Source organism: Triplophysa dalaica, chromosome 9 (assembly GCF_015846415.1).
Source record: "Triplophysa dalaica isolate WHDGS20190420 chromosome 9, ASM1584641v1, whole genome shotgun sequence".
Classification (NCBI taxonomy): domain Eukaryota; kingdom Metazoa; phylum Chordata; class Actinopteri; order Cypriniformes; family Nemacheilidae; genus Triplophysa; species Triplophysa dalaica.
Genome location: NC_079550.1, coordinates 6,152,790 through 6,176,442, shown reverse-complemented (window position 1 = coordinate 6,176,442; position 23,653 = coordinate 6,152,790). Strand labels below are relative to the sequence as shown.

General features: G+C 37.8%; 2 protein-coding genes across 2 annotated transcripts; both read right to left on the bottom strand.

Moving 5' to 3' along the window:
- Positions 1-3,635: 3,635 nt before the first annotated feature.
- LOC130428282 (P2Y purinoceptor 14-like) lies at positions 3,636-16,909 on the bottom strand. Its single transcript, XM_056756165.1, has 2 exons — positions 16,815-16,909; positions 3,636-7,980 (listed from the first exon to the last, which is right to left on the bottom strand). The coding sequence occupies exons 1-2, from the start codon at positions 16,837-16,839 to the stop codon at positions 6,980-6,982; spliced, it is 1,026 nt and encodes a 341-aa protein (XP_056612143.1). The 5' UTR covers positions 16,840-16,909; the 3' UTR covers positions 3,636-6,979.
- A 2,414-nt stretch (positions 16,910-19,323) lies between these two features.
- LOC130428137 (G-protein coupled receptor 87-like) lies at positions 19,324-21,337 on the bottom strand. The gene is made up of 3 exons (XM_056756003.1): positions 21,283-21,337; positions 20,422-20,818; positions 19,324-19,924 (listed from the first exon to the last, which is right to left on the bottom strand). The coding sequence occupies exons 2-3, from the start codon at positions 20,772-20,774 to the stop codon at positions 19,324-19,326; spliced, it is 954 nt and encodes a 317-aa protein (XP_056611981.1). The 5' UTR covers positions 20,775-20,818; positions 21,283-21,337.
- Between the last annotated feature and the right edge of the window lie 2,316 nt (positions 21,338-23,653).

Genomic DNA, 23,653 nt, shown 5'->3' with positions numbered 1-23,653 from the left:
ATTATATTTCAAAAGTTTTTAGGATTTTGCAAGGTGTATGTAAACTTTCGGCTTCTGTGTATATTCCATATGATATCATAAAATGATGACTGAAAACCACACACTCTTTTATCTATTCCTATTTTTTAGTATCAGAATCAGAAAGAGCTTTATTGCTGAGTATGTATGTTTGCACATACAAGTAATTTTTTTTGGTGACGACACAGAAACAGCAACAACAGTACACAGAGACCATAACACAATAGAATACAGTACACAGATGATTTATATAAGGGCCTATGGGTATAAAAATTTGAAATACAATATAATAAACATAAAATATAGATGTAGAGAGTAAAGCTATGTGTGTATGTAAATATGTACAAGTAAAAACTAAGAATCGACTATTGTAATTAAAGGTATGTGCTATGTACAGCAGAATTAAATATAATTTACGGAAAAAGTTGTATATAAATAGATAGTGTATTATCTGCAGGATATAATTACTATTGAATTTAAGTATTATTGCACAGAGTTATTGATGGCACGGTGGGTATAAACCATTGAACTGTTCAAGAGATAGATGGCCTGAGGGAAGAAGCTATTTTAGTGTCTGGTTGTTTTGGTGCTCAGTGCTCTGTAGCGTCGACCAGACGGCAGCATTGTGAAGAGATGATGGCTTGGATGTGAGAGGTCCAGGGTGATTTCTGAGCCCTTTCCTCACTCTGGATGTATACAGTTCTTGGAGGGTGGGCAGGGGAGCACGAATGATCTTCTCAGCAGTCCGAACCGTCCGTGTAGTCTTCTGATGTCTGACTTTGTGGCTGAGCCAAACCAGACAGTGATGGATGTGCAGGGGACAGACTCTATGACTGCTGTGTAAAACTGTTTTAACAGAGTTTGTGGTAGGTTGAACTTCTTCAGCTGATGTAAGAAGAACATCCCCTGCTTGGCTTTTTAGAAATGCAGCCAATGTGATTGCCCCACTTCAGGTCCTGAGAAATGGTGGTGCCCAGGAACCTGAATGACTCCACTGCTGCCACAGTGCTGTTCATGATGCAAGAAGCTGGAAGTTTTTAAGCTAATGTCCGGAAAGGTTGTCCTTTTAGGGCTGCTCATCTCTCCTTGAGTCAGTACAAAGGTCTCTTTAATGTCCTTTGGTATTCTAACCATGCCTTTAATTGCTCCCTTATCCACATATGTGCATTTTGGACATAATTGGTTACATTGAAGCATGAAAAACATAGTTTTAACCCTTTTCAACAAATACATTTTATTTGATAAATATCTTCTTTTAAATTCTGTATTAAAATGTATTTAAGACATAAGTGATGTTATAGGCTGTAATATGTGTGTGCAGTGAACTTTAAGTTGATAAAAAAACGTAAATATATGTAAGTTATACACCATATAACCCAGGATAGAATATAAATGTATGTAGGCTATGCCACAAAAGAAGCAATTATTTAACAGCGATCTATAAGAAGTGATTTGAATTTATTAATTGACCTCAAATTGTCAGCAGATCAACTAAAACAGTATTATTAGTAAGTCACGTATCAAAATAAGAGTCATAATATTACAGGCTGAAAAAATGACCTGTATACACGACAAAAACGTTCGTTTAAACAAAACACTGCCAAAAAGATCGCATTATGGCAATACAAACGATCGTGTCTTCAAATAACACGCCAAAAAACTTCGCGTAAAGAAGACAGAAACGTTCGCGTTTACACGGATCAAAAAGTCACGTTCAAAATTTTCACGACGAAGCGTCCAAATTTCACATGTTTCGCGTTATAGGCCTACATATTTTCCCCGTTCGCGTTCCATAATTGTTTTTACAACTCTTGTTGAGTTTTTGCTTATTTCAACATAACATAAATAAAATAGATAGTAAACTTAATTTATATGCATTTTTGCAACGCATCTGCGCGTAACGCGTAACGCCTGGGCCACACATATATGGAAAGCCGTTTGGGTAATATTTCGCCAACAACCTATGGAAAGCCGTTTGGGTCATATTTCACCATCAACCAGACGCCTGGTGTTCAGAAGACGCCTGCTTTTACGGCGTTTAAGACATACAGACGCCTGCTTTTACGGCGTTTAAGACATGCAGACGCCGTAAATTACGGCGTTTAAGACATACAGACGCCTGGTGTTCAGAAGACGCACGCTTTTATGGCGTTTAAGACATACAGACGCCGTAAATTACCGTTAATAACGCAGTTTAAATGCAATGCGAAACGCCGTTCATTTCGCCGTTTGAACTTCCATAGTACGCCGTAAATTACGGCGCTTCCGTGCAACAAAGATGCCGTAAAAAGCGGCGTTTTCTATAATATTAAAATCAGCCCAGAAACAACATACAGAAACAATAAGGGCAATGCTGACCAAAAAAAAGATATTGTTGGGTTATTCTTGTATAGCAATTTTTTTTTACTTAAAATGACAATCGGATAAGCATAGTGAGAATTCTGTAATCACCCTCTTTACGTTTCAAACCTGTATGACTGTTTAATGTGTAAACCGTATAAACACAAAAGATTATTGAAAGAAAGTTAGTAACAGAAAACCATTCGTCCACATTGACTTTTCTTCATACAATAGAAGTCAATCGGGACCATTGGTAAATGATGACAGAAATTTCGTTTTGGGGGGGAATAACTATGGTACCTTTAATCCTGATTTGACTTAATTTGACATTTTACACATAGTTTACTGGAACATACTACTGTTTTTCAACAAAATTAAGCTGGATATGGATTTGAGATGACACGGGCGTCCTACTTGCCGTAGAGCGCTCAAACTCAGAAGAGGAGGGGCTATGTATATTAGCTAATACGTTTGAATTTTGAGTGACGTGTGACGTTAACTTAACGTCGATCGGCGCACGGCGTTATTTAAACGCATGGCGGGGTATGACGTTAATTTCGCACAAGACGGCGCTTATTTAACGCCTGGCGGCGTTAAGGAATCTGCGTTTTAATATTAATACGGCGATCCAAAGCACGCGATTTGTGATACCATTGGCTTTCGATATCTGTACTGCATACCTGTTGCTCTACGAACCGCGTATATGGCAAGCCGATGGTGTCACAATTACGCCATAGATTAAACGCGTTTGTATACGCATACGTACTGCACACGGATTATGTTTGGCCCAGGCGTTACCCTAGTTCACACTAAACGCTTGAGCAGAGCGAGAGCAGCGTGTATGTTTTATCAAATGAGTGCTTTACCAGGAGCAGCGCGTAAGCATCAATCAGGATCGTCTTGTGAGAAGCATGTTTATGTGGGTGGGAAGTGGGTAGTTTTAGGTTTAGGTTAGGACTAGGGTTAGGGTTAGGTGCTCTAACATATCTATTAAAGTATTTTTTAAATCGTTTTGTTGAGTTATATGTTCTCATCAATCATATTATTTGTGTAACTAAAGTTTTGTTTTGTTTTGTTTTTGATGTATGCTAAATACAAGAGTTCAACAAATGTGTGAAGAAACGGGACTTTTATTTTGACTTGAGTTCAGTGAGAGTGAAGCTTACCTGCAACTGTGTGTTTTCTGCTGCTCGTGTGTGAGCACTGATGTTCCCTCGTGTGCTGATGTTATACTATTGCGTTGAGATGTAAATCAACAAATAAACAACACAAAGAAGTTATATCTGAACGAGTCTTTAATGAATGGATGACGACAACATATTGCACATTAAAAATGTAATATGCAAGAGAGAAGAGTACTGCACTATCTTGGCACTGTCAGTACACCAAAGCATTTCGGGATTATTTTAGAACATATATATGATCATTTTTATTGACAGTTTCTTTATAAAAAAAATGTGTTGATTGTGTTTTTTAATACGGATTACAAACAGAGTTCCATAAACACCAATAAACACTGACCAAAATTATAAACGCAACACTTTTGTTTTCATCCCATTTTGCAGACGCTGAAGTCAAAGGTCTAAGATGTACACAAATGAGCTATTTCTCTCAAATATTCATCCCCAAATCTGTCTAAATCTGTGTAAGTGATCACTTCTCCTTTGCCGAGATATTCCATCCACCTCACAGGTGTGGCATATCAAGATGCTGATTAGACAGCATGGTTATTGCACAGGTGTGCCTTAGGCTGGCCACAATAAAAGGCAACTCTAAAATGTGCAGTTTTGCTGTTGTGGGGGGATCCGGGGGGTCTGAAAACCAGTCAGTATCTTGTGTGACCACCATTTGCCTCACGCAGTGCAACACATCTCCCATATGTCGGGAAAGTGATAAATAACTTGGAGTCGAATGGGTTGGCGGATATGTTGCCTATTTTAGATGTCAACAAACATCTACAAAGGTGCTATAGGTACTTCCAAAATGCAAATGCAGACTCTGTACAGTGGTTAGGGCTTTGCAGACTGCAGTCGTTAAAGTCGCAATGTTGTCGACAATTTTATCTCTTAAAACGAATCATTACGTACTTAAATGCTTTTTTCCTGTGAAAATAAAACTTCCTGCTTTAAAATAACTTGAATATAAATTCACTTCAGCTTTATATAAGTATACGTAGATTCATGAATGTCCAAATTAGCTCTGTCTCCAATCAATCGCAGGGTTGTTCCAGATGCTGCTTTAACTGAAAGTGAAACTAAAAGTTAAGCGGAGAGCTGACACAGCAATGCAGGAATAATTTTTGCCCGAATCTATGCGCCATCTTTGCATATTTATCCCTCAAACTGCTGATCCTCAGGGGTCACAAGTTGATGTGATTGGTTACAGGTTTATGACATATTTAGTGGGAGAGTTTAAAACCGCATTTTAGACTATCTTTGTTAAACTGTTTTATGTAGAAAATACTCAGCAATTGTTTAAAAGTATAAATTTACACACGGTTTGTGTTAATGCATATTAAAACACCCCTCATAAAAACTTGATATTAAAACACCCCTCATAAAAACTTGATATTAAAACACCCCTGATAAAAACTTGATTTTCACCACAATTGGTCTTTAAATTAATAGCTTACCACTATTTCTAGATAGAAAACCCATCTCCCATGTGCCACAAAAGTGAGCGTTAACCTTGAGATTAAGAGAGGATCATGATATCATGTAATTTATGTTAGCAATATATTCATATAGTTGAAAGTTGAAATCCATCTCAGTAATTTTATATTCATGTCAATTGTTTTATGTGCAAATCTGTCATTGTTATATCACAATGTAACATTACAGACTACTACTTAAAATAATGCCATAATACAAACAATGAGAATACAAATACACTCATTCAGCAAACAAATCAAGGTCCCTCAGTTTAACTCATATTTTTTGTATAAAATGAAACTACAAACTCTGACCTCTACTTATTAAATACATAAATGAAAATGTGATTTTACTTACATTCCTTTCTGACAAATGGGTTAAACACAGTGGTTTGAGAAAGTAAATGGGTTTTTAACTAAACCCCTTAAATATTGTTGGTTGTTCTAAATATTTAAACACAAATATATACTATATATATATATATATATATATATATATATATATATATATATATATATACATTAGTGGTGGGTCGTTAACGGCGTTGCAGTGAGACTCTTATCGCGCGATAAAAAAAATGTCGCCGTTAATCTATTCTCAAAGTTGGGTTGGGAGCTGGGTCTATACTACGCAAGCTATGATGACTTTCACCTTGATATTTTAGCGCGGATGTATACCAGCTTAACTGCACTGTACGGGGCGAGAACAAGATTTTTCAACTCACGTGATTCGCGTCATTCGCGGAAGCAGAAGCCGCCTCATCATCTCATAACCAGGGCTTCATTCGCGCAATTCGCGCAGCAAGTAGGTCTATTGGCTCTTTGCATTAACATATAAATCACTCGCGCTTGACGCGCCATTCGCGTTTGGTCTGAACACAACATAACGTTACTGTGAAATTACCGCATCAAACGTGACGTGCTAACATGGATGCAGCTATGAAGCCGCCGGGTTTGCTTCAGGGAAAATACATTTTTAAGAAGCTTCCCAATAGAAACATCGACAAGACTAAGGTTGTTTGCACCTTGTGCAATGCGGAATTGGTTTAAAAAAAACACTTTCTCTCAACAGGTAGTGGTCTAGCTTTAGTTGAAACCAGTAACTTTGTATTGAGATCTAATGTATTATGGCTCCTGTATGACATATCGCTTGTTGCTCCCTCACTCTTTGTAAATCGCTTTGGATAAAAGCGTCTGCTAAATGACTAAATGTAAATGTACTGTAGGAGCTCTTCCAGTCTCAAGTACCACCTAAACGCAAATCATCCCTTAGCTAATGCGGAAGTAAACACAAGTTCATCTTATTGAACATAATTTAATTTTCATCACCAATTATCATAGTAGAACAGCTTTCTCAAGCAGTTTGTGATGCATTTTGGAAACAGGAGATGAGCCCCTGGTCTAATGCGCCACCTGGCTTGAGAAACCCGTTCTCAAAGACTTACTTTTAGTCATTATTTGGGTAGCACACATATTCTGAATGTCTTCGGCAGAATTCAAATGAGCCATTTTAATCTAGATTTATCTAGATTAATCTTGGAATTAATCTAGATTAATCTAGATTAAAAAAAATAATCTATGCCCACCACTAATATACATATATATATATATATATATATATATATATGTATTTTATAAATATGACTGTTCAAATGTATGATATTTTGTAAGCATCTTCTGTAAATCATGGTAAAAATGTATGATAGCCATTATCAAACATTTTTAAGCAGACAAAGATATTTTAAGTACATGTAGACCATATAAAACAAGTGAGATCTTACTCAGAAACCTAGATGAGATTTTTCAGCACAATCTAATTCTGAAGAACATGTGTTTTTTCATCTTTGTGGTTTTGTACACCACATTTCCGTGTGACATTTCCTTTCAAATGTCACCCCTTTCTTGCTATTCGTTTCGCAAGTGTTAAAACCACGTGTTTTTATCAAACTCTCTTTTCCTTTAACTTTCTTTTTACAGATTACTGATGCTCAGTCCGGTCCCGATAGAAGGCCTTCTGTTTTCAACATTTACGGAAGGCATCTTTTGCAAAAGTGACTCTCTGAATGTTCTGCACATAAAGAAGTAAATGACGGGATCCAGACAAACATTAAGGGCAGACAGGAAGAGTGTGGCCTCTTTCATCTGGAAGAGAATAAAACGGTTGTGCATGCTAAAACCAGCCCCGGGCCTTTGGCTGAGTGTGTAGGGCACACGACAAATGTGATATGGTACGAAGCACAAAACAAATACAGCCAGCAAGCTGAAGATGCTTCGATTTGACCGTCGTCCGGCCCTGCTGCAGTCCTGTTGCACCCTTTTGTAGGAGCGGTACACATGACATGCTATAGAGGTGTAGCAAAACATGATCAACAGGAAGGCCACCCAGAAGACTCCGACATTAAAATGGACAGAAATTTCATGCCAGCGTTGACCCAGTGAACTTTTTAGGGCCATGCAGGAATAATCCTCAGGAATGGGCTGGTTGGTTAATATGGAGTTTGGCAACATACAGATGATCATAACAATCCATGCTAAGAGCGCCAGAACCTTTCCCACAGTCACACGTTGTAGAAGGGACGATACGCTTGACGTGCCGCAGACGATTTTTAAATAACGTTCCAAACTGATAAGGCACATGAATACGATTCCAGTGTACATGCTTAAGTAGAAAAGTACAGCAGTGTAGCGGCAAACTATGAGTTTTAACTGCAAGTCACCGTAACCCAGGTCACTCGCCACACGCCAGGGGTATGTGAAGAGCATCAGAATGTCAGCCACCACCATGTTTTTTAGGTAAACCACCAAGACTGAGGAGCTTTGAACTCTGAAGAAAATCCAAGCAGCAAATCCATTGAGTATAAACGCACAAACACAGATGATGGAGTAGAATAAAGGCAAAACCTGCCGTGTGAACACACTGTTAAAATCTGTCCCGTTTCTTGCTTTCTGAGTCACATTGCTGTAGTCCATATCTGAAACATCGAAAGCTCTTGATTAGTTACATTAAACAATAAAGGGACTTTAAAATCCATGCTACTTAAAAATATAAAACAAATCTTTGTAACAAAGCATTGTATGGTATAACCTCAAGACTTTGTTCCAATAACCCAAGGTTTCCCAAAACTGGGATTTGCGAACAGCAGGTGGTTCACAAAGTATTTGCAGGGGGTTTGTGAGGTATAATGTACATCTCTACTAGTGCACAGACAGGTTGTTTCCAATGAAAAAAAATGTAAATAGCAAATAAATATCTAGAATATACCACAGAAATACTACTAATAAAAACCCCCAAAAAGAGTGTTCTTGAAGTTAAACATGCAAATGTGGCATTCAATTATTGAAATATTAACATCCTCAAGGAGAATACTTCAAATAAATGATTGAGATAAAATGGGTTTGTTGGACAAAAATGTTTTAAAACCTCTGTGATAACAAATCTGAAGGTGCATATAGAATCTGTGATTTCAAGCATTTTTTCTGAAGAGTTGACGTATGTGTTATTGTGGAGATGTGGTTTTTGATTCAGATTGAGACTGAGATAGAACAGCCTGTCCTATTGATGTTGAATGGCAGAAGAAAAAATTGTATGGATGTTTGGTATGTATATACTCCCACGTAAAGATGGTTTGTCTGCTTTTCTGTTCAGTTGTGAATTTATTGTGCTATCATCTTTTTCAGTGCCTTTCAGTGTTTCTAGTTGCATCTTCAGTGATTTTGCAACCGTTTATTGCTGTTTCAAAATCAATACAAATAACACAATTATTTGATTAACAGGGTATTTAAACGGGATTTAAAAGAGAAAAGTAAAGTACTGAACCTGAACACATGCTAATTTAAAAGAAAAAGTCTGATTGACTCGTCATATACAAATTTTGACACAGATGATAATAGTTGGTAACCTTGGTAACCAATGGAAACTCAATTAGTAACTAAGAAAGCCAACAATTGACTAAAGACGTTGTCACACTTGACATTTGGCTCCATTGACTTCCATTCATACTCATGCAAATGCAACAGACCGGAAGCGAAAGCCAGTCCGAAGATATTATGCATTTCGCTGCATAGCAGAGTTCAAGTTTGGTGACCTGCGAATTCGTGTCACAATAATGCGTGGTTTCAGAGTGTTTTTTTTTTAGAGGTCATGCTGCAATCTCAACCGCTCATCCGGTGTGAGACACTTGTGAGAATTAGTTTCACCTGCAGGCCACTTGTAAGTACATTGATTTCATTCATACAAGATTAGGTAAATATAAAAGTCTTGTTTTCTTGTAAATAATCTGCGTTTCCAGATGTATGGCGTTTGTGTAAATTGGGTAACTTTACTTGTGAAATTAGTGAAGAACTGTCTAAATTCATTATTTTAGGCAGTGAAAAAATGGAAGTTTTACTGGCTTTCCCTTTACAAAGAGAATAACATGCCAAATGTTACCTTGACAACGACGCACGTGCACTCTGATTCCAGCGCCCTTTTGTTGAAAATAAACAACATTAATAATACTTCTTGTTGAATATTGTGTAATTATGTCTAATATATATCACCCTGTTTTTTCACTCCACTTGGTATTTATAAAGGAAATAACGTTATATGATAAAGGAAACATATATTTAAGGAGCCATTTTTGAAAATAATTTCCAATAAACTAAATTATATTTTACCATATTTAACCATCTAAAATCATATTTATCACTGACAAAAATAGCGTAAACATATACAAACTAAATTATTGTACTTACATTTACATTTACATTTAGTCATTTAGCAGACGCTTTTATCCAAAGCGACTTACAAGTGGGGTAGATAATGGAAGCAATTAGGACATCATAAGTACAACAAAAGCATAAGTGCAATCAAAAAGAAGACTAGTCTCATATAGCCTAAACACAGTATATGGAACCATTCATTCATACTTTTTTTTTTTTTTAGAGTAGAGAAGAAAAGAGTAGAGAAGAAAAGAGTCAGAACAGATCAGTCAGATGTTGGCGGAAGAGATGTGTTTTCAGGCGTTTCTTAAAGATGGCTACAGAATCTGCAGATCTTGTAGCAGTGGGCAGATCATTCCATATAGGTGGAACAGATCCGGAGAAGGTGCGCGAGAGAGATTTTTTACCTTTATGGGATGGCACCACAAGACGTCGTTCGTTTGCAGAGCGTAGGGATCTGGCGGGTACATATGTCTGCATTAACGATTTAAGATAAGGTGGTGCCGAACCAGTAGTGGTCTTGTAGGCCAGGAGCAGAGTCTTGAATTTGATGCGAGCGACTACGGGAAGCCAATGTAGCTTAATGAGTAGAGGAGTGACGTGTGCTCTCTTTGGTTCATTAAAGATAACTCTTGCCGCACTTACATTTAGGTAACGTCAAAATCCCGCACCATACTTGTTTTAAAATATGTTCAGAGATTTCGCAATCCAGGATCATGTGATCACAAACGGAACTCGCTTCCATGAAGTGACCATAGGATGCACCCTTCGCTAACGGACTTCAGAAAGGGCCCTCCGCGAAGGGATTCAGGTGTTCAATTTCGTTTGGAACGCCCCTACATATGGCGTCCCCTCCACCATCGCATAAGAGCCTTTTGGAAAATGCCCATTGATTAGACTATGTGTTACTAAACATTATTTAATATGACGTTGAAATCTATAAAATAACAAAAGTCATTTTGATGTCGTTCACAATTGTTCTTTAAAATGAGAGATACATGCGACCAAACAAATAACAAAAACAAAAGAATATTATACACATCAGAATGATTTTCATTGCTGTCTCAATTTATGCTTACAGATGCATCAATCAAAAGTTCTAGCAGTTGTAAAGCACCTGATACCAAAGTACACTTCTTGTTGCACATTGTATCATTGCGCCTTGTGCCATTCACTGAGGTTGAAAAAGAAAGTTCAGGCTCATTGGGAAGTCCACATAAAAAAGGCAATCATTTTTCAAGCTAAGCTCATAGTATTTAAAAATGATAAGAATTTGTCTGTTTGAAGTACTTCAGAAGGGTACAGAAATATATGAAACCGCATGAAAGGCTGTTAAAGACATTTTAAATGCTCTTGGGCACACTTCCAAAATCATTCAGTTCGTGTGTCATCCGTTCATTTTCTTAATTATAATAATCAAGTTGTATATACATACTTGTACCCCTTAAATGAAAACAAAAAAAAGAAGCATGTGTGTTAGAGAGTTTTACAGTGTATGAAAAAATTTGAAATATGTCTTCGGCCTCTTGTATAGTAACGGTACTGTGAAGGGGGATGTTAGAGGTATTTAATCAATGTCAAATCGATTTTGTTTAAAGTTTTTCTTTCTGATTTACATACTGTTTATAATTTCTAGATAAAATATAATGCAAGTGCCACTTGGCCTGCAGAACAGAGGCCCATTATCATTCCCCTACTTGCAGCAAAACTGAGAAGAAATAGAATGGAGGGTCACCTGTACAAGTGCTTCCCATCATAAACTCAACTTGAAAAAATATGAAACATGTATATTGTAAACGATTCATTAGACAATATATATTTCCATATACAGTATCTCACAGAAGTGAGTAAAACCCCATATTTGAGTAAATATTTGATTACAGTATATCTTTTCCTGTGACAACACTGACAAAATGACACTCAGCTACAATGTAAAGTAGTGAGTGTACAGCTTGTATAACAGTGTAAATTGAATGTCTCCTCAATATAACTCAACACACAGCCATTAACGTCTATACCGTTGCCAACAAAAGTGGATTTTGAGAAATATCCATATTTACAACTTTACAAACTTTAATGTCTAACTTGCGTTTTCTGTCAGCTGCACGTGAGGGCGGCATTCCGGCAAATAACCAAGTGTGTCTTAAGTTCTCGTGACACATACGGCAGTGCACAGGAAACTAACAAAAATGCTGCATTCTCACTTGCAGCTGACAGAAAAAGGAAGTTAGACTTTACTGTTTATAAACTGCCAAATATGAATATTTGTCTTAAACAAACACATTGATTTGCTTCGGAAGCCATCATGGACCCCATGTAGTCAAATGGAGTAGTGTTTTGATCGATGGATGCACTTTTTAAAGCTTCAAAATCCAGTCCCACTTTCCCCTCTATTATAAAGCTTAGAAGAGCCAGGATAAATGTATTATAACTCAAACTGTAACCGTCTCAAAGAGAAGGTCATATACACCTATGATGCCTCGAGGATGAGAAAAACATAGTGTTTTATATTTTGTCCCTGAAATTGCGCTTTCATTTCACTCAGCGGCCATCTTTGAAAAGCCACTCGGGCATGCATTTGCAACTCCAATCTCTTTAAAAGGGGAAGCATCAAATTCTACAAAACTGTTTGCCAAGCTTACAATGGAATTTTATCAATAAAATCTGAAAACACTCAAATGTTGTTTCTTTGGCTGATCTTTTTGCAGTTAAATAAAAACGTAGTTTTAAGGCCAGTATGGATGCGCTGTCCTAAGTATACATCTCATTATGCTGACTGTTCATATAGCAACTGTAGCCTGGTTTTCAATACAGATTTGCGCAAAGTTTAAGAGATGTTTCATAAATGTCGATTAAAACAATATAACGAAAGACTGAGTTTCCATTAAATGATGTTATACGATTTTGATTCTTCTGGCAGCTGTAGTGACGCGATGACTTTACTGATTAGCAATTTCATTCCGAATGTGGGGATTCCTTCAATAGATCTGCCACATTGAGTGTTGCATTTTTACCAATTCAAAACAATACAAATGACATGTCTTGGGTATTCTATAGTCTGTGGTTCATTTAATATTGATGTTATCAAATTCCCCTTTTATTACTCCGGCCAAACAAAAAATGAGAAGTGAGCTCCCTGAATTGGGAAATAAAACAAGGATGAGAAAGTTGTTTCTATGAACATTATATCACCCGAAGTTTAGGTTCTCATTGCATCGGAGGAACATCTTGTTGACGAGTTGATGAAACAGAACGTTAATGTCTTGAAGAACTGTTTTAATAATTTCCATTTAATCCGATGATTTGTCTGTCCCTCGCCAACCAGCAGGTTGCAGAGATCTGGACGTTTTTCTCAGTAGGAGGGCATTCAAGAGGGTTGTTTGTTTCACATGCCACTCGTGGTCAAAAAGAGTCTGATTTGGATTTTAAATCCTCCTGTTGAGGTTTCTTGTGGAATCAGCTCCTTTGATGTCCCCAGGATCTCTGCTCTCTCAGACATAGTTGCACTGTTCTTTTTCTCTCTGGATTGGTGTCATCCATGGTGTTGAGATGAATTCCTCGATGACTGTTGGGCCGGAACAGGTCAGTGGCTCCTAGGTTGCCAGCTGGGTTTCCACGGTGCGCCTTCTTTCTTTCGAGTCCGAAGGCAGGATTTACACAGTCTTTATGGCCAGCTTGCTGGGGTCTGTGGGGCCATGCAGCGTGTGTGTCTGCAGGTTCTTCTGGATGGTTCCTGCCCCACCCCTCTGTGTTTGCTGGCCAGAAAGGTGTGAACAGTGGGGTTTCACCGCCCCCCCTCGCAGCTTTGGTCTTTTAGCTGGGGGACTGGCTAGGAGAGATTCTGTTGCATTTTCCTGTCTGTTCACATTGTAGTCTGCAAGCTAAGTTCAGTTAATTTTGATTCCGTGGCTTGGACTTCAGCGGGGACTATATCAATATTAATTCATATTAATCAATATATTGCTCAAACTTCAATACTAGAAAATGGCCACTAGGTGGAGTACATACACCATAATAATTGGAATGTTGTAAGAGTTGGCGGTGTCTCTGCCAATTTATTCACAGCACTCTGCACTCATTGTTTAAAAATGTTACAGCGTGGGACGCGAGGGTCTCGATCAAGATAATAGAAATGGGATTAACACATTCTTGGTGAGTTGTCTTTTAAAAGTCTCTCTCAGCACAGCGCAATTTAAAAAGAAGTGATTGTTTGGACTCGGTAGCGGATGTATGCTGGGCTTGGATTTGTGACGGAAGAAAGTAGTTCCCCATTTCCTTTTCAATAGTTTGCCTATACAGATGATTTGTGTTCAGCAGGAGTAGCAAGGGAAAGCTTGTTTGACATGCTGTCGGGAGGGGGGGTAGGGCCCCGAACTCGCAGGTTCCTGTCGAACCCGGAACATCCCCCCTCGGTGAGGGGAGTGCGCCGAGCTCAGAACCAGCCCGAACCCGGAGTACAAACCCAAAAATGCATGATGCTGGACAGCAGCCAATCAAACTTACACCCCAAAAGGCATAATGCATAGGCTGCCGGTGTGGCAAAGTGCTCGAGAACATGAGTGGGTGTGGGAGCATCGTGTGCAGGGACAAGGCGCTGGCTCTGGACATAGAGCGGGCCTGGGATGGACTTGGCCATGGGACTGGGAGCGGGCTTGGGACAGAACACGAGCCTGGAAAAAGAGTGGGCCTGGGACAGGGAGCGGGCCTCGGTCAGGGTGTAGGCGGGCCGTAAGTAGGAAGGAAGGGAATGGAGATTGTCTGAGGGGTCAGAGCCTGAGGGAGGAGAGCCCGGCCGGGGGACAGGGCTTGGGTCTATAGCGGGAGACTCAAGCCTGGAGCCGAACTCGGGGCTGGCAGCTAGAAATCTGTGAATGATGGGGCGGTTGGAGTTGCGCCGCTGGGACCATTCAGCTGGAAAGACGTGGAAGACACGGCAGCCCGGCACACGCAGGCTGCTCACTGGGTGCGCGGCCTGAGCTTGCTGAGGTCTTGTGGCGGCGGACTGAGGGAGATGAAAATCGTGGAGGGCCCTCAGAGGGTGGCATGGTCCTGGAAGAAAGAGGTCCGGTCGCTGTACTCAAATGGACAGTGGCCTGCACTTTCGCCGTCAATCTCCGTGGGTGAGTTGTCGAATGGAGCAAGACAAGAAGGCCGTACAGATCCGGTTTGGTCATTTTCCGGCTCACGTGGATGTCTCGTTCGGAGAGGGCTTGTCATGTTCCATTTCCCAATAGGTGGATGACGCCTAAACACAAGAGGATACCGGGGAAGGAAGCTGGCATCCGACGGAACCAGGAGATGATCGACGTTTTCTTGTAGAAGTGCTAGGAGTAGATCGGTGAGATGGAGGACCCCGCAGCTGAGCCGATATTACTGGATAGCGCTTGAACGAGCCGGTGAGTCACCGACAGTGGAACTGTCCCGTCCGGATGAGGAGGAAGTATCAGACATTTTGAGGTTGTCTTATGAAGGCTCTGACGTAAAGACTTTTGTAGAAGCAAAAGCAGAGATATTTCCCTGACTTGCGATGTCGAAAGACTGAAAAAGTGTAGGTAAAATTGTTACCTATTTATTGAAAGGTTCGCTAGGTCTGATAGGTTGAAATCATGATAATTACTTTGAATCAGCTGCTTAACTGAAGCAGATTGGCTGATTGCTGATGCGCATCAGCTCAGGCTTGATCATATGCTCAAGCTCCAGCTCCTCCCGAATTTAGTTAATAAAACATCATTAAAACTGGAAGGATTTAAAGACACTCCGACGTTGTTTCTGGTTTATCTACACACTTTTGTCATCGAACTGATGTATAAATGCAATATCGCTCTCGTAGTCGTGTATGTAGTGTTGGAATATCCATTGTTGTGCAAGTTACTTCCAAACTGTAGTACATTACAGATTACTTGTTACTGTTATTTAAAATGAATCTCAGAATTGTAATATGTTACATGATTCCTGTTTTACTTTTGAGTTACTTTCACCAAAATAACTACAGAAGTAGAACTGAACATTCTAAAATGACAAAATGTCTTTGTGCTCAAGGCAACGCACGGAAATGGACGAGAAACGTGTTTTCTGAGACATGCAAAAACTTGCTTAACAAATAAGCATGGTTAAGTTTATTGCATGTGTATAATGTGTACAAGCACGTCTATGTTTTAGGTGTTCTAGACTGCGTATAACGCTGCTCAAACGTGATATTTGGCAGCCGGAATAATCAACTGTTGTACACTTACGCGTAATTTCTCTCATTGTGCAACGTGACATGCACCTTAGCTCGAAACATTGGTAGAAACATAATTCGGATGCATTGTCTAGTACAGCTATATTTTCCTCTTTGGTTGAGCTGCGTTGAGTTTGTTGCAACTCAAGTGTTACTGAACATGTACAGAGTAAAATATTACTGAAAATTAATAAGTAATGCCTTACACTACTGCGTTACAGCAAAAAGTAATACGCTATTGTAAAAGATTACTTTTGTATTTTGTATTGTCCTTTAGTTGTTAATCAAGGATTTAAAAGAAAAAACTTCTAGATTCTCTTGGGTGACACTGAGCAAGTTCAGCTGTTTGTCCACCTCAGAGAAACAGCAAACACAATGGGGGAAAGACTTCCTTTTTGTCTGAAATCAAAACTTATGATTTATAAATCCGCTGTGTTTAAGATCTAATGACATGAAGATTTGGCCTGGAAGTCTACTTTACTGCTCAGTTTACTACATTTAACATTTACATTTATGCATTTGGCAGACGCTTTTATCTAAAGCAACTTACATTGCATTATCCTATACATTTTTACATGGGTATGTGCAATAACCTGGGATTGAACCCACAACCTTGCGTTGTCAACGTAATGCTCTTATCACTGAGCTACAGGAAAGCTACTTCTTTTTATTAACTTATTTCATCTTTGAAAACCTTTTTTCCTTATGCTTTTCTTGAATCAAATAAACCACATCAAAGAGCTCACAAACAAATGCTCTTTCATCACAAATTTTTGTTTGTTTTACCTTAATAATTTACACTGTGGTACTGTCTATCAAGAATATTCAACATGATTTAGAATCAAAACTTTTAATTGATTATAAACTTGATAGAAAAAAACTTACTTTGAGGAGGTGAATCAGTAATCATTGAATCATAAGAGGCGCAGAAGTATTAGACTGGGCAGATAAACCTCACATGATATTACAGAGGAAGGAGGCGTGCTCACTGGGACAGGAACCAAAAGAATGGGTAAAAGAAGTCGCGTGGGTAGACACTTGCTCAGCACTACAGGAGGTTCCTCCACTAACACGTCTATACACAAGCACAGTTTCCTTCTCTAAAAGCTTTACTATTATGACATTTTATTGCTCTTTCATGCAGGAGCTCTGGAGAGTTCTCAATCATATTGTTAAAGTATACAATATTCTATGAAATAATGCAGAGGATTTTATATTGTGGTGTCTTGGTAATTTAATTTAGAATGAAATTTAGACATGTAATAAATGTGGTCCCAGGGTTGGCATGGTGTACACCACTTCATCCTCAGAACAAAGTTACAGTGGTTTATAAGGGTATGACAGTGATCTTTAGAGTAAATTATTCGGGTCATGTGTTGGAATGAAAAAATAATACATTTTAATAAGTAATGTACATACTGCCAAAAGTTTTTTTATTAATATATTTTTTTATTATAATGAACAAACCTTCAGTAAAAGACGATGTAAGAACAATGCATTAATATAAAACAAATTGATAAAAATGGGTTTGCGTGCTTTGCTGACATATTATAAGCTCTCTGAGATGTGGCCCCCTGTGTTGCACCCTATGAGGCTTCTGAAGTGGTTCAAAGAGGTGGTTTAAATGTAGGAAGCTGTGCTTGTTTTTATCATGTGCAGTTTATCTGGTTTCCTCTCTCAAGCTAGACTGCGGCTGCGTCCAAATATCCCCACTTGCGGTTTTGGCCACTTGAGAGCGCGTCCACGCGGCAGGAAGAAAGAGCACACGTGTGTCCAATGTCTTAAAAATGCCAAAAGCATTATTGTGCGCTTAACGCGCACTAAACCCAGCTTGAATACCGCTTTGGAGCAGTATTAAGGCCAAGCTTATCCCATCATGCATCATGTTCTGGATGTGAATCATGAGACTTTTTGCTCGGGTCTCGCGAGATGTTGCGGAAAGCGCTCCATTGTAGGTGATACTACTAGATTGTATCTTAATTTTATCTTTGTTTGGCTAACATGTTTTGTTCTTTTGTTTTAGTTTTTTGATACAATACAAATAAAGCGCTATAAATCTGACTGGACTATATAATTACATATTACATATAATTTATATAATTATATTACATATAATAGTAAAACGTAGTGTTACATATTTTATTGGTGAAAACTCCAGAGTTATGTATTTTGTAAAACTGCTTTTTATCTCATAATTAGAAACACCACATTAATTAACGTAATATCTTTGCAATTGCTAAGTGTCCCATCGGGTTAGAAATACCTTATGCTCACTTGGGATCTTCACACCCACTAGAACACTAGGGCCATAAACAGGAAACACGTTATGAAAGTAGTCAATCGGTCAAATGCAAAGACCGCAAGTGGGGGTATTTTGACGCATCCTAACAATTGGGGAATATGTCACAATACTACGATGATATCTACAGATGTAGATAAAATACAAAATTCCTCAATGTCAAGTTAACAGTCACAATTAATTGCCTAAATTATTCAAAATATGTCATTCAACAGAACAAATAATATACATATAAATTCAATTTATATATGTATATATATATACAGGTACATCAAAACAAATATATGTTTTCAAAACTAATTATATAAATAAACAGAAAATTGCTAACATTCTTCCAAATATCTTTACTGGTCATCAGAACAATGAAATGTATTGAGGATTGGAACAACTAGAGGGTGAGTAAACTTCAGGGTGTGGATTCTTCTTTCTTTTTTCCTAAAATCAATCTTAAGAGATTTATGAACTGTTTTCCAAGTTTTTATTTTAACGGGAATTTGAAATATTTCTGACTTATTAGTCAGGTAAGTCTTTTTTTTATGTTTCATGAATCCAGCCCCAGGTTTTATATCCCAGTTCAATAGAATCAACACAAACAGAACTTTTGTCACAGCACAAAGTATTAAATTGTCTTCCCCAGTAATAAAGTATTCAAAAGTTAGAAGACAAGTGATTGAACCAATAAAATAAGCTACTATAACAAACATACTAGAGCACAACATCATATAAGATGAACGAGTTGGTCTGGAAGGCGTTACAACTTTTTTTTCAAAGAACCGCAGCAGTAACTTTTTAACTCTTAGAACAGGTTTCATTGGCTAAATTTTCATTTCATAAACATCCACATATGTATTATGTCTAACCTATATATATTGTACATATTTTCTATCTTAACTCCGTATACAGAAACAACTACAAGTAATCGACTCGTTGATTTTTCCAAAAAGTGTGAGCATTGAGCTTTTCGATGAGTCAGACACTGAAACACTGGCTCAACCAATGGTTGACTGACCAATGTCAGATAGGAGGAGTCTTTTGGATTCGCTTTAATTCCATTGATGACATTACTGCATAGAAACATTCTGCCTTTTGTTCCAGTTAACTACATTTCCAGCAAATGTTCAGATGACTTCTGAAGGCCTTACAGAAGACAAAGTAAATGAGTGGATCTAAGGAGGCATTTAGTACTGCAAGCACCACAGTCAGTTCCTTCAGGATGTAGAAGGTCTGGACTGCTGTACAATCGCTCAACAGGGGTTTGATGAACACGTATGGCAGTCTCACCAGGTGATATGGCACGAAACACACAAAGAAAACACCCACCAGTACTTTCATGTTACGATTTGACTTGCTCAGCTTGGTGCTGTCGGACTGGACTGGTGCAGCACGCTGAGCTTGCTGGAGTCTCCGTACGTTCCACCAGTAAAGCAGGATCAGTGATACCAACACGAGCAAAAATATTACAAAGCATAAGATTTGCATGATCAAGTAAATCATGTTGAGCAAATTGTTATGATAAATATCACAGTCAAAACCTCCATCAGGGCTTCTTGAATCAACATTTGGGGTACTTGCAAAAACTACAATATAGACACAATTAACCGCCAAAAGGATAGCCCAGGTTGTTATGCAGATGTTGCGGGTTGATTGCACTGTTTGTATAATGTGAGCCTCCAGCGGTCGCACAATTTTCAGGTACCTTAAATGGAAAAACAGTTTGAATTATACAGACTTCTTTCAAATAGTTATAGTGTCATTATGCATAGATATGGTCTGCATTTTTGTCCCACTTCCAAAATTTCCATGATTCACTGTTAATAAAATGTACATTTTTATTAAAATGTGCGTTTTTGTCAGAGTGAATCATGAATTAAGCATGCTCTATTCTTCACTATTTTATGGGTACATTTACATTTACATTTAGGCATTTGGGAGACGCTTTTATCCAAAGAGACTAACATTGCTTTATCCTATACATTTATATATAGGTATTTGCAATCCCCTGGGATCCAACCCACAACCTTACCACTGAGCTACAGGAAAGCTAGGGAAAGTGCAGCAATGTAAAAACACATATTTAGTCTGTCATTCTTTCACCTTTTTTCAAAAGTATTTAAGGATTTCTTTATTTTTTAATCAGAATTTAATCAGAATCAGAAGAACTCCACAGTATAGAAGCAAACTTGTGTACTGTACCTGTTTACAGCGATGTAGCCCATGAAGAGAATACTGGAGTACATGTTGAGGTAGGCTGCTGGAGCGCCAAAGTTACAGTAGATACGCTGAACTTCCTCTGAGCTGACAGCATATTTAATTATGCGTAATATCAAACACAGGCAGACGAACATGTCCGCAACAGCTAGATTCTTTAAATAGAAGGTGATGCTGGACTTAGTTGTAACTTTACAAAAATACACATATATTGTAATGGTGTTGAGCACCAGGCTTGCCAAACAGATCAGTGTGTAGACACTTATGAAGAATGGACGAGCTGGCATTTCAGACAAGCCACATGATCTTTCAGTTGAATTTGTTGTGTTTCCCTCCATGTTTGAGCAGACTGGTGATCAAGATGTAAAATCGAGTATTTAACCTATTTGAAGAGGCAGTAGTTGTATTTTATCAAATATAAACATTAAGCAAAATACCTTAGTATAATGAAATATTCTTGACAAAAATAAATTAGTTCCTTTCAGTAATTTTAATTTAATTTTTTACAATTTATCATCAAACTACTGTTTAACAGCTCATAGTTCTTGGCTCAGTTCACACATTTTAGGGGGTGGTAGGGGGATCTGTTATCATATTAACTTTAATTCAATACATTGAACTAAATACATGTCATGTCTGTATTGAGATGCTAAACTATTAATGTCAAACATTAAATTAATAAATACTTGGTAAATGAAAACTCTTGAAATGATGTGTGAAATCTTATATTTCAAAAAATCAGTCTGTGTAATTCTGCTCTAAATTAATATGCTCTTAAATTAGTTTAACATTATTTGCTATGGGTTCAGTTTATACAGTAACATATAAAGTAACAGTATAACATACCTTATGACATCTGTTCTCCACTTACGAACAACGAATGTTCAAAAGAGTGTGTAAAAACAGGAACCTTATATTGTGTTGTTTCTTGAAGACGTATTTCTTTGGTAACTGAGAATAAGCCAGATGACGCAGTGGTAGAGAAGTGCCTCACTTCACCCAAATCAATTTACCAATGTACTGTATATGAAATCCTTTCTTAAGTTGAAGCAAACAATTTATATTAAAATGCCATGTTTTTTTTTTATGTGCAGCTCAGCATGTAATACATTCAGGAAGTTCAAATACAACATGAAGATAAACCCTTTAGTGCTATATAGCCTATACAATATGAATAGACCATGTACGCTCATGTCCATGTTTACGCTCACGTCCTCTCCCCCACTATAGAAGCCACAAGCCATTCATCTCTACCTAGAGCTGTGAGCATGACAGAGGAGCAGAGTAATTTTGTACTTGCTGCTTACACAAAGTTCACCGGATTACAATAAGCGATGTTCGACATCTTTGTAATCTTCATTTCGACATATAGAATTCATTTCAAATGATGTTTCATCTCTTTCTTAAAGTAGCCGTAACTTTCTGCTCTCTGAGATCTTTAGTTTGATCACATTTTTAAAAGACAGATACAGCTGTACGATTATTTCCGAAAACATACGGCGCGTGTTGGGGGGGTACTAAAGCATGTGCACACCAACAAAACACAGACATATGACTCAGTTTCACTTACCACGTGGAGCAGGCACGAGCACACAAAGACATCAAAGGGGGCTTGCACCCCTGCACTCAGGGGAGGCGCCAGGACTACTACTCTGTTGTAGTTTTACAATTCTTTAATTATAACGTAAACTCAGATAGCACCCGCGCTATACATATAAAAACAACACAACATCTGATTTGCCAGGGCAGGCATAACAATCCACTTTACCTGCTCTTAAACTGCTCTTCTCTTTGCTTTAAAATGGAGAGCTTATCTTCCAGTTACGTGCGATTTATTTAAAGTAATGTTTTATTGAGTTCGCTGCTATCTGAAAGACACATTTTCCTACATTTATATACTGGAAAAGTTTGACTGGGCAGCCAACCACAAACTCACAGGCTGAGTCTTGATAACAGATGCAACATATAAAATCCAAAAATGTTTGTTTGTTTTTTTAATGATATCAGCTTGTTTGCAATAACAATAAAGTAATACTATTTTAAGAAATAAAATATTTATATAAAATATCAGTGGGACTATTCATCATTGTTGGGAGGGACTTTTCTCAATATTTTGTTTTTTGGCACCCCCAGATTCCAGCTTTGTGAACAGTTGTTGTTCCGCCAGATATTGTCCTATCCTAAAAAAACGTATATCAATAGAACACTTATTCAGCTGATGTAAAAATCTCAATTTCAAAAAATGTACCCTTAAGACTGGTTTTGTTGTCCAGGATCACAAATTAACAGTGTCATCAAAATTGACAGATGCATATCATGCAAATCAGGCGTTACATTTACATTTATACATTTGGCAGATGCTTTTATCCAAAGCGACTTGCATTGCAGTAACCTTTACAATGTGCAATCCCATGGGATCAAACCCACAACCTTGTGTTGTTAACGCAATGCTCTTACAACTGAGCTACAGGAAAGCTATTATGTAATTGAAATTAGCATATTTTCATACATTTGATGCAAGGCATTGCAGATGAATAGGATAAACAAAATAACTAATGCATATCACCACAGAACTTCCCCGGTTATTACAGTTATTAGTTAATGACTTATATCAGGTATTTTCCTTTTAAATGTTATGTTTAAAAGAAATATACAGAAGCAAACAGATATTAGGCTTTAAAGAAACACTTTAATTTGAATTTTTGTAATTTTGCAAAAGAAGAAATGGAAACTAAATCAATATAGTCTACTAAAATCTCAAAACTGAACAGTAAATATAGTGTCCTGCCTTAAAGGGGTCACATGATTAAAAACATGATTAACTTGTGATTATGGTGTAATAAAATGTGTTTTACGGTTGAAAAAAAACTATCTTTTGCATACTGTTCATTAGTGTAACTCCTCTATGCCCTGCCTTTCTAAATTGCTTGGATTTTGACAAAACAAATCGCTTTGAAAAGCTGCCCAGTGCGATGTGATTGTCTGAATATTGAGCACAAAAATACTACATCAAACGGCCAACTCGTTTTTTGAAAAGCTGACCATGTTAAGCATGAGAAGATCGCATGTTTAACATTGTAAAGAAGTCAGAATGCATGAAACACTGTTGCAGGCCCCTTTAAACTATAAAGCGGAGAATAGAACCCACGTGTAGACAGCAATACCGAACTAATGAGACACAACATTAACAAAACTCAAGACTTGAAACTTCACTTGA

Excerpts from the sequence above, each read along its gene's own strand:
- LOC130428137 (XM_056756003.1), bottom strand. The coding sequence starts at position 20,774 with ATGGAGGGAAACACAACAAATTCAACTGAAAGATCATGTGGCTTGTCT. Across the intron at positions 19,925-20,421 it reads GGCTACATCGCTGTAAACAG|GTACCTGAAAATTGTGCGAC; the intron begins GTACAGTACACA and ends TTTCCATTTAAG.
- LOC130428282 (XM_056756165.1), bottom strand. The coding sequence starts at position 16,839 with ATGATTACTGATTCACCTCCTCAAA. Across the intron at positions 7,981-16,814 it reads TACTGATTCACCTCCTCAAA|ATATGGACTACAGCAATGTG; the intron begins GTAAGTTTTTTT and ends TCGATGTTTCAG.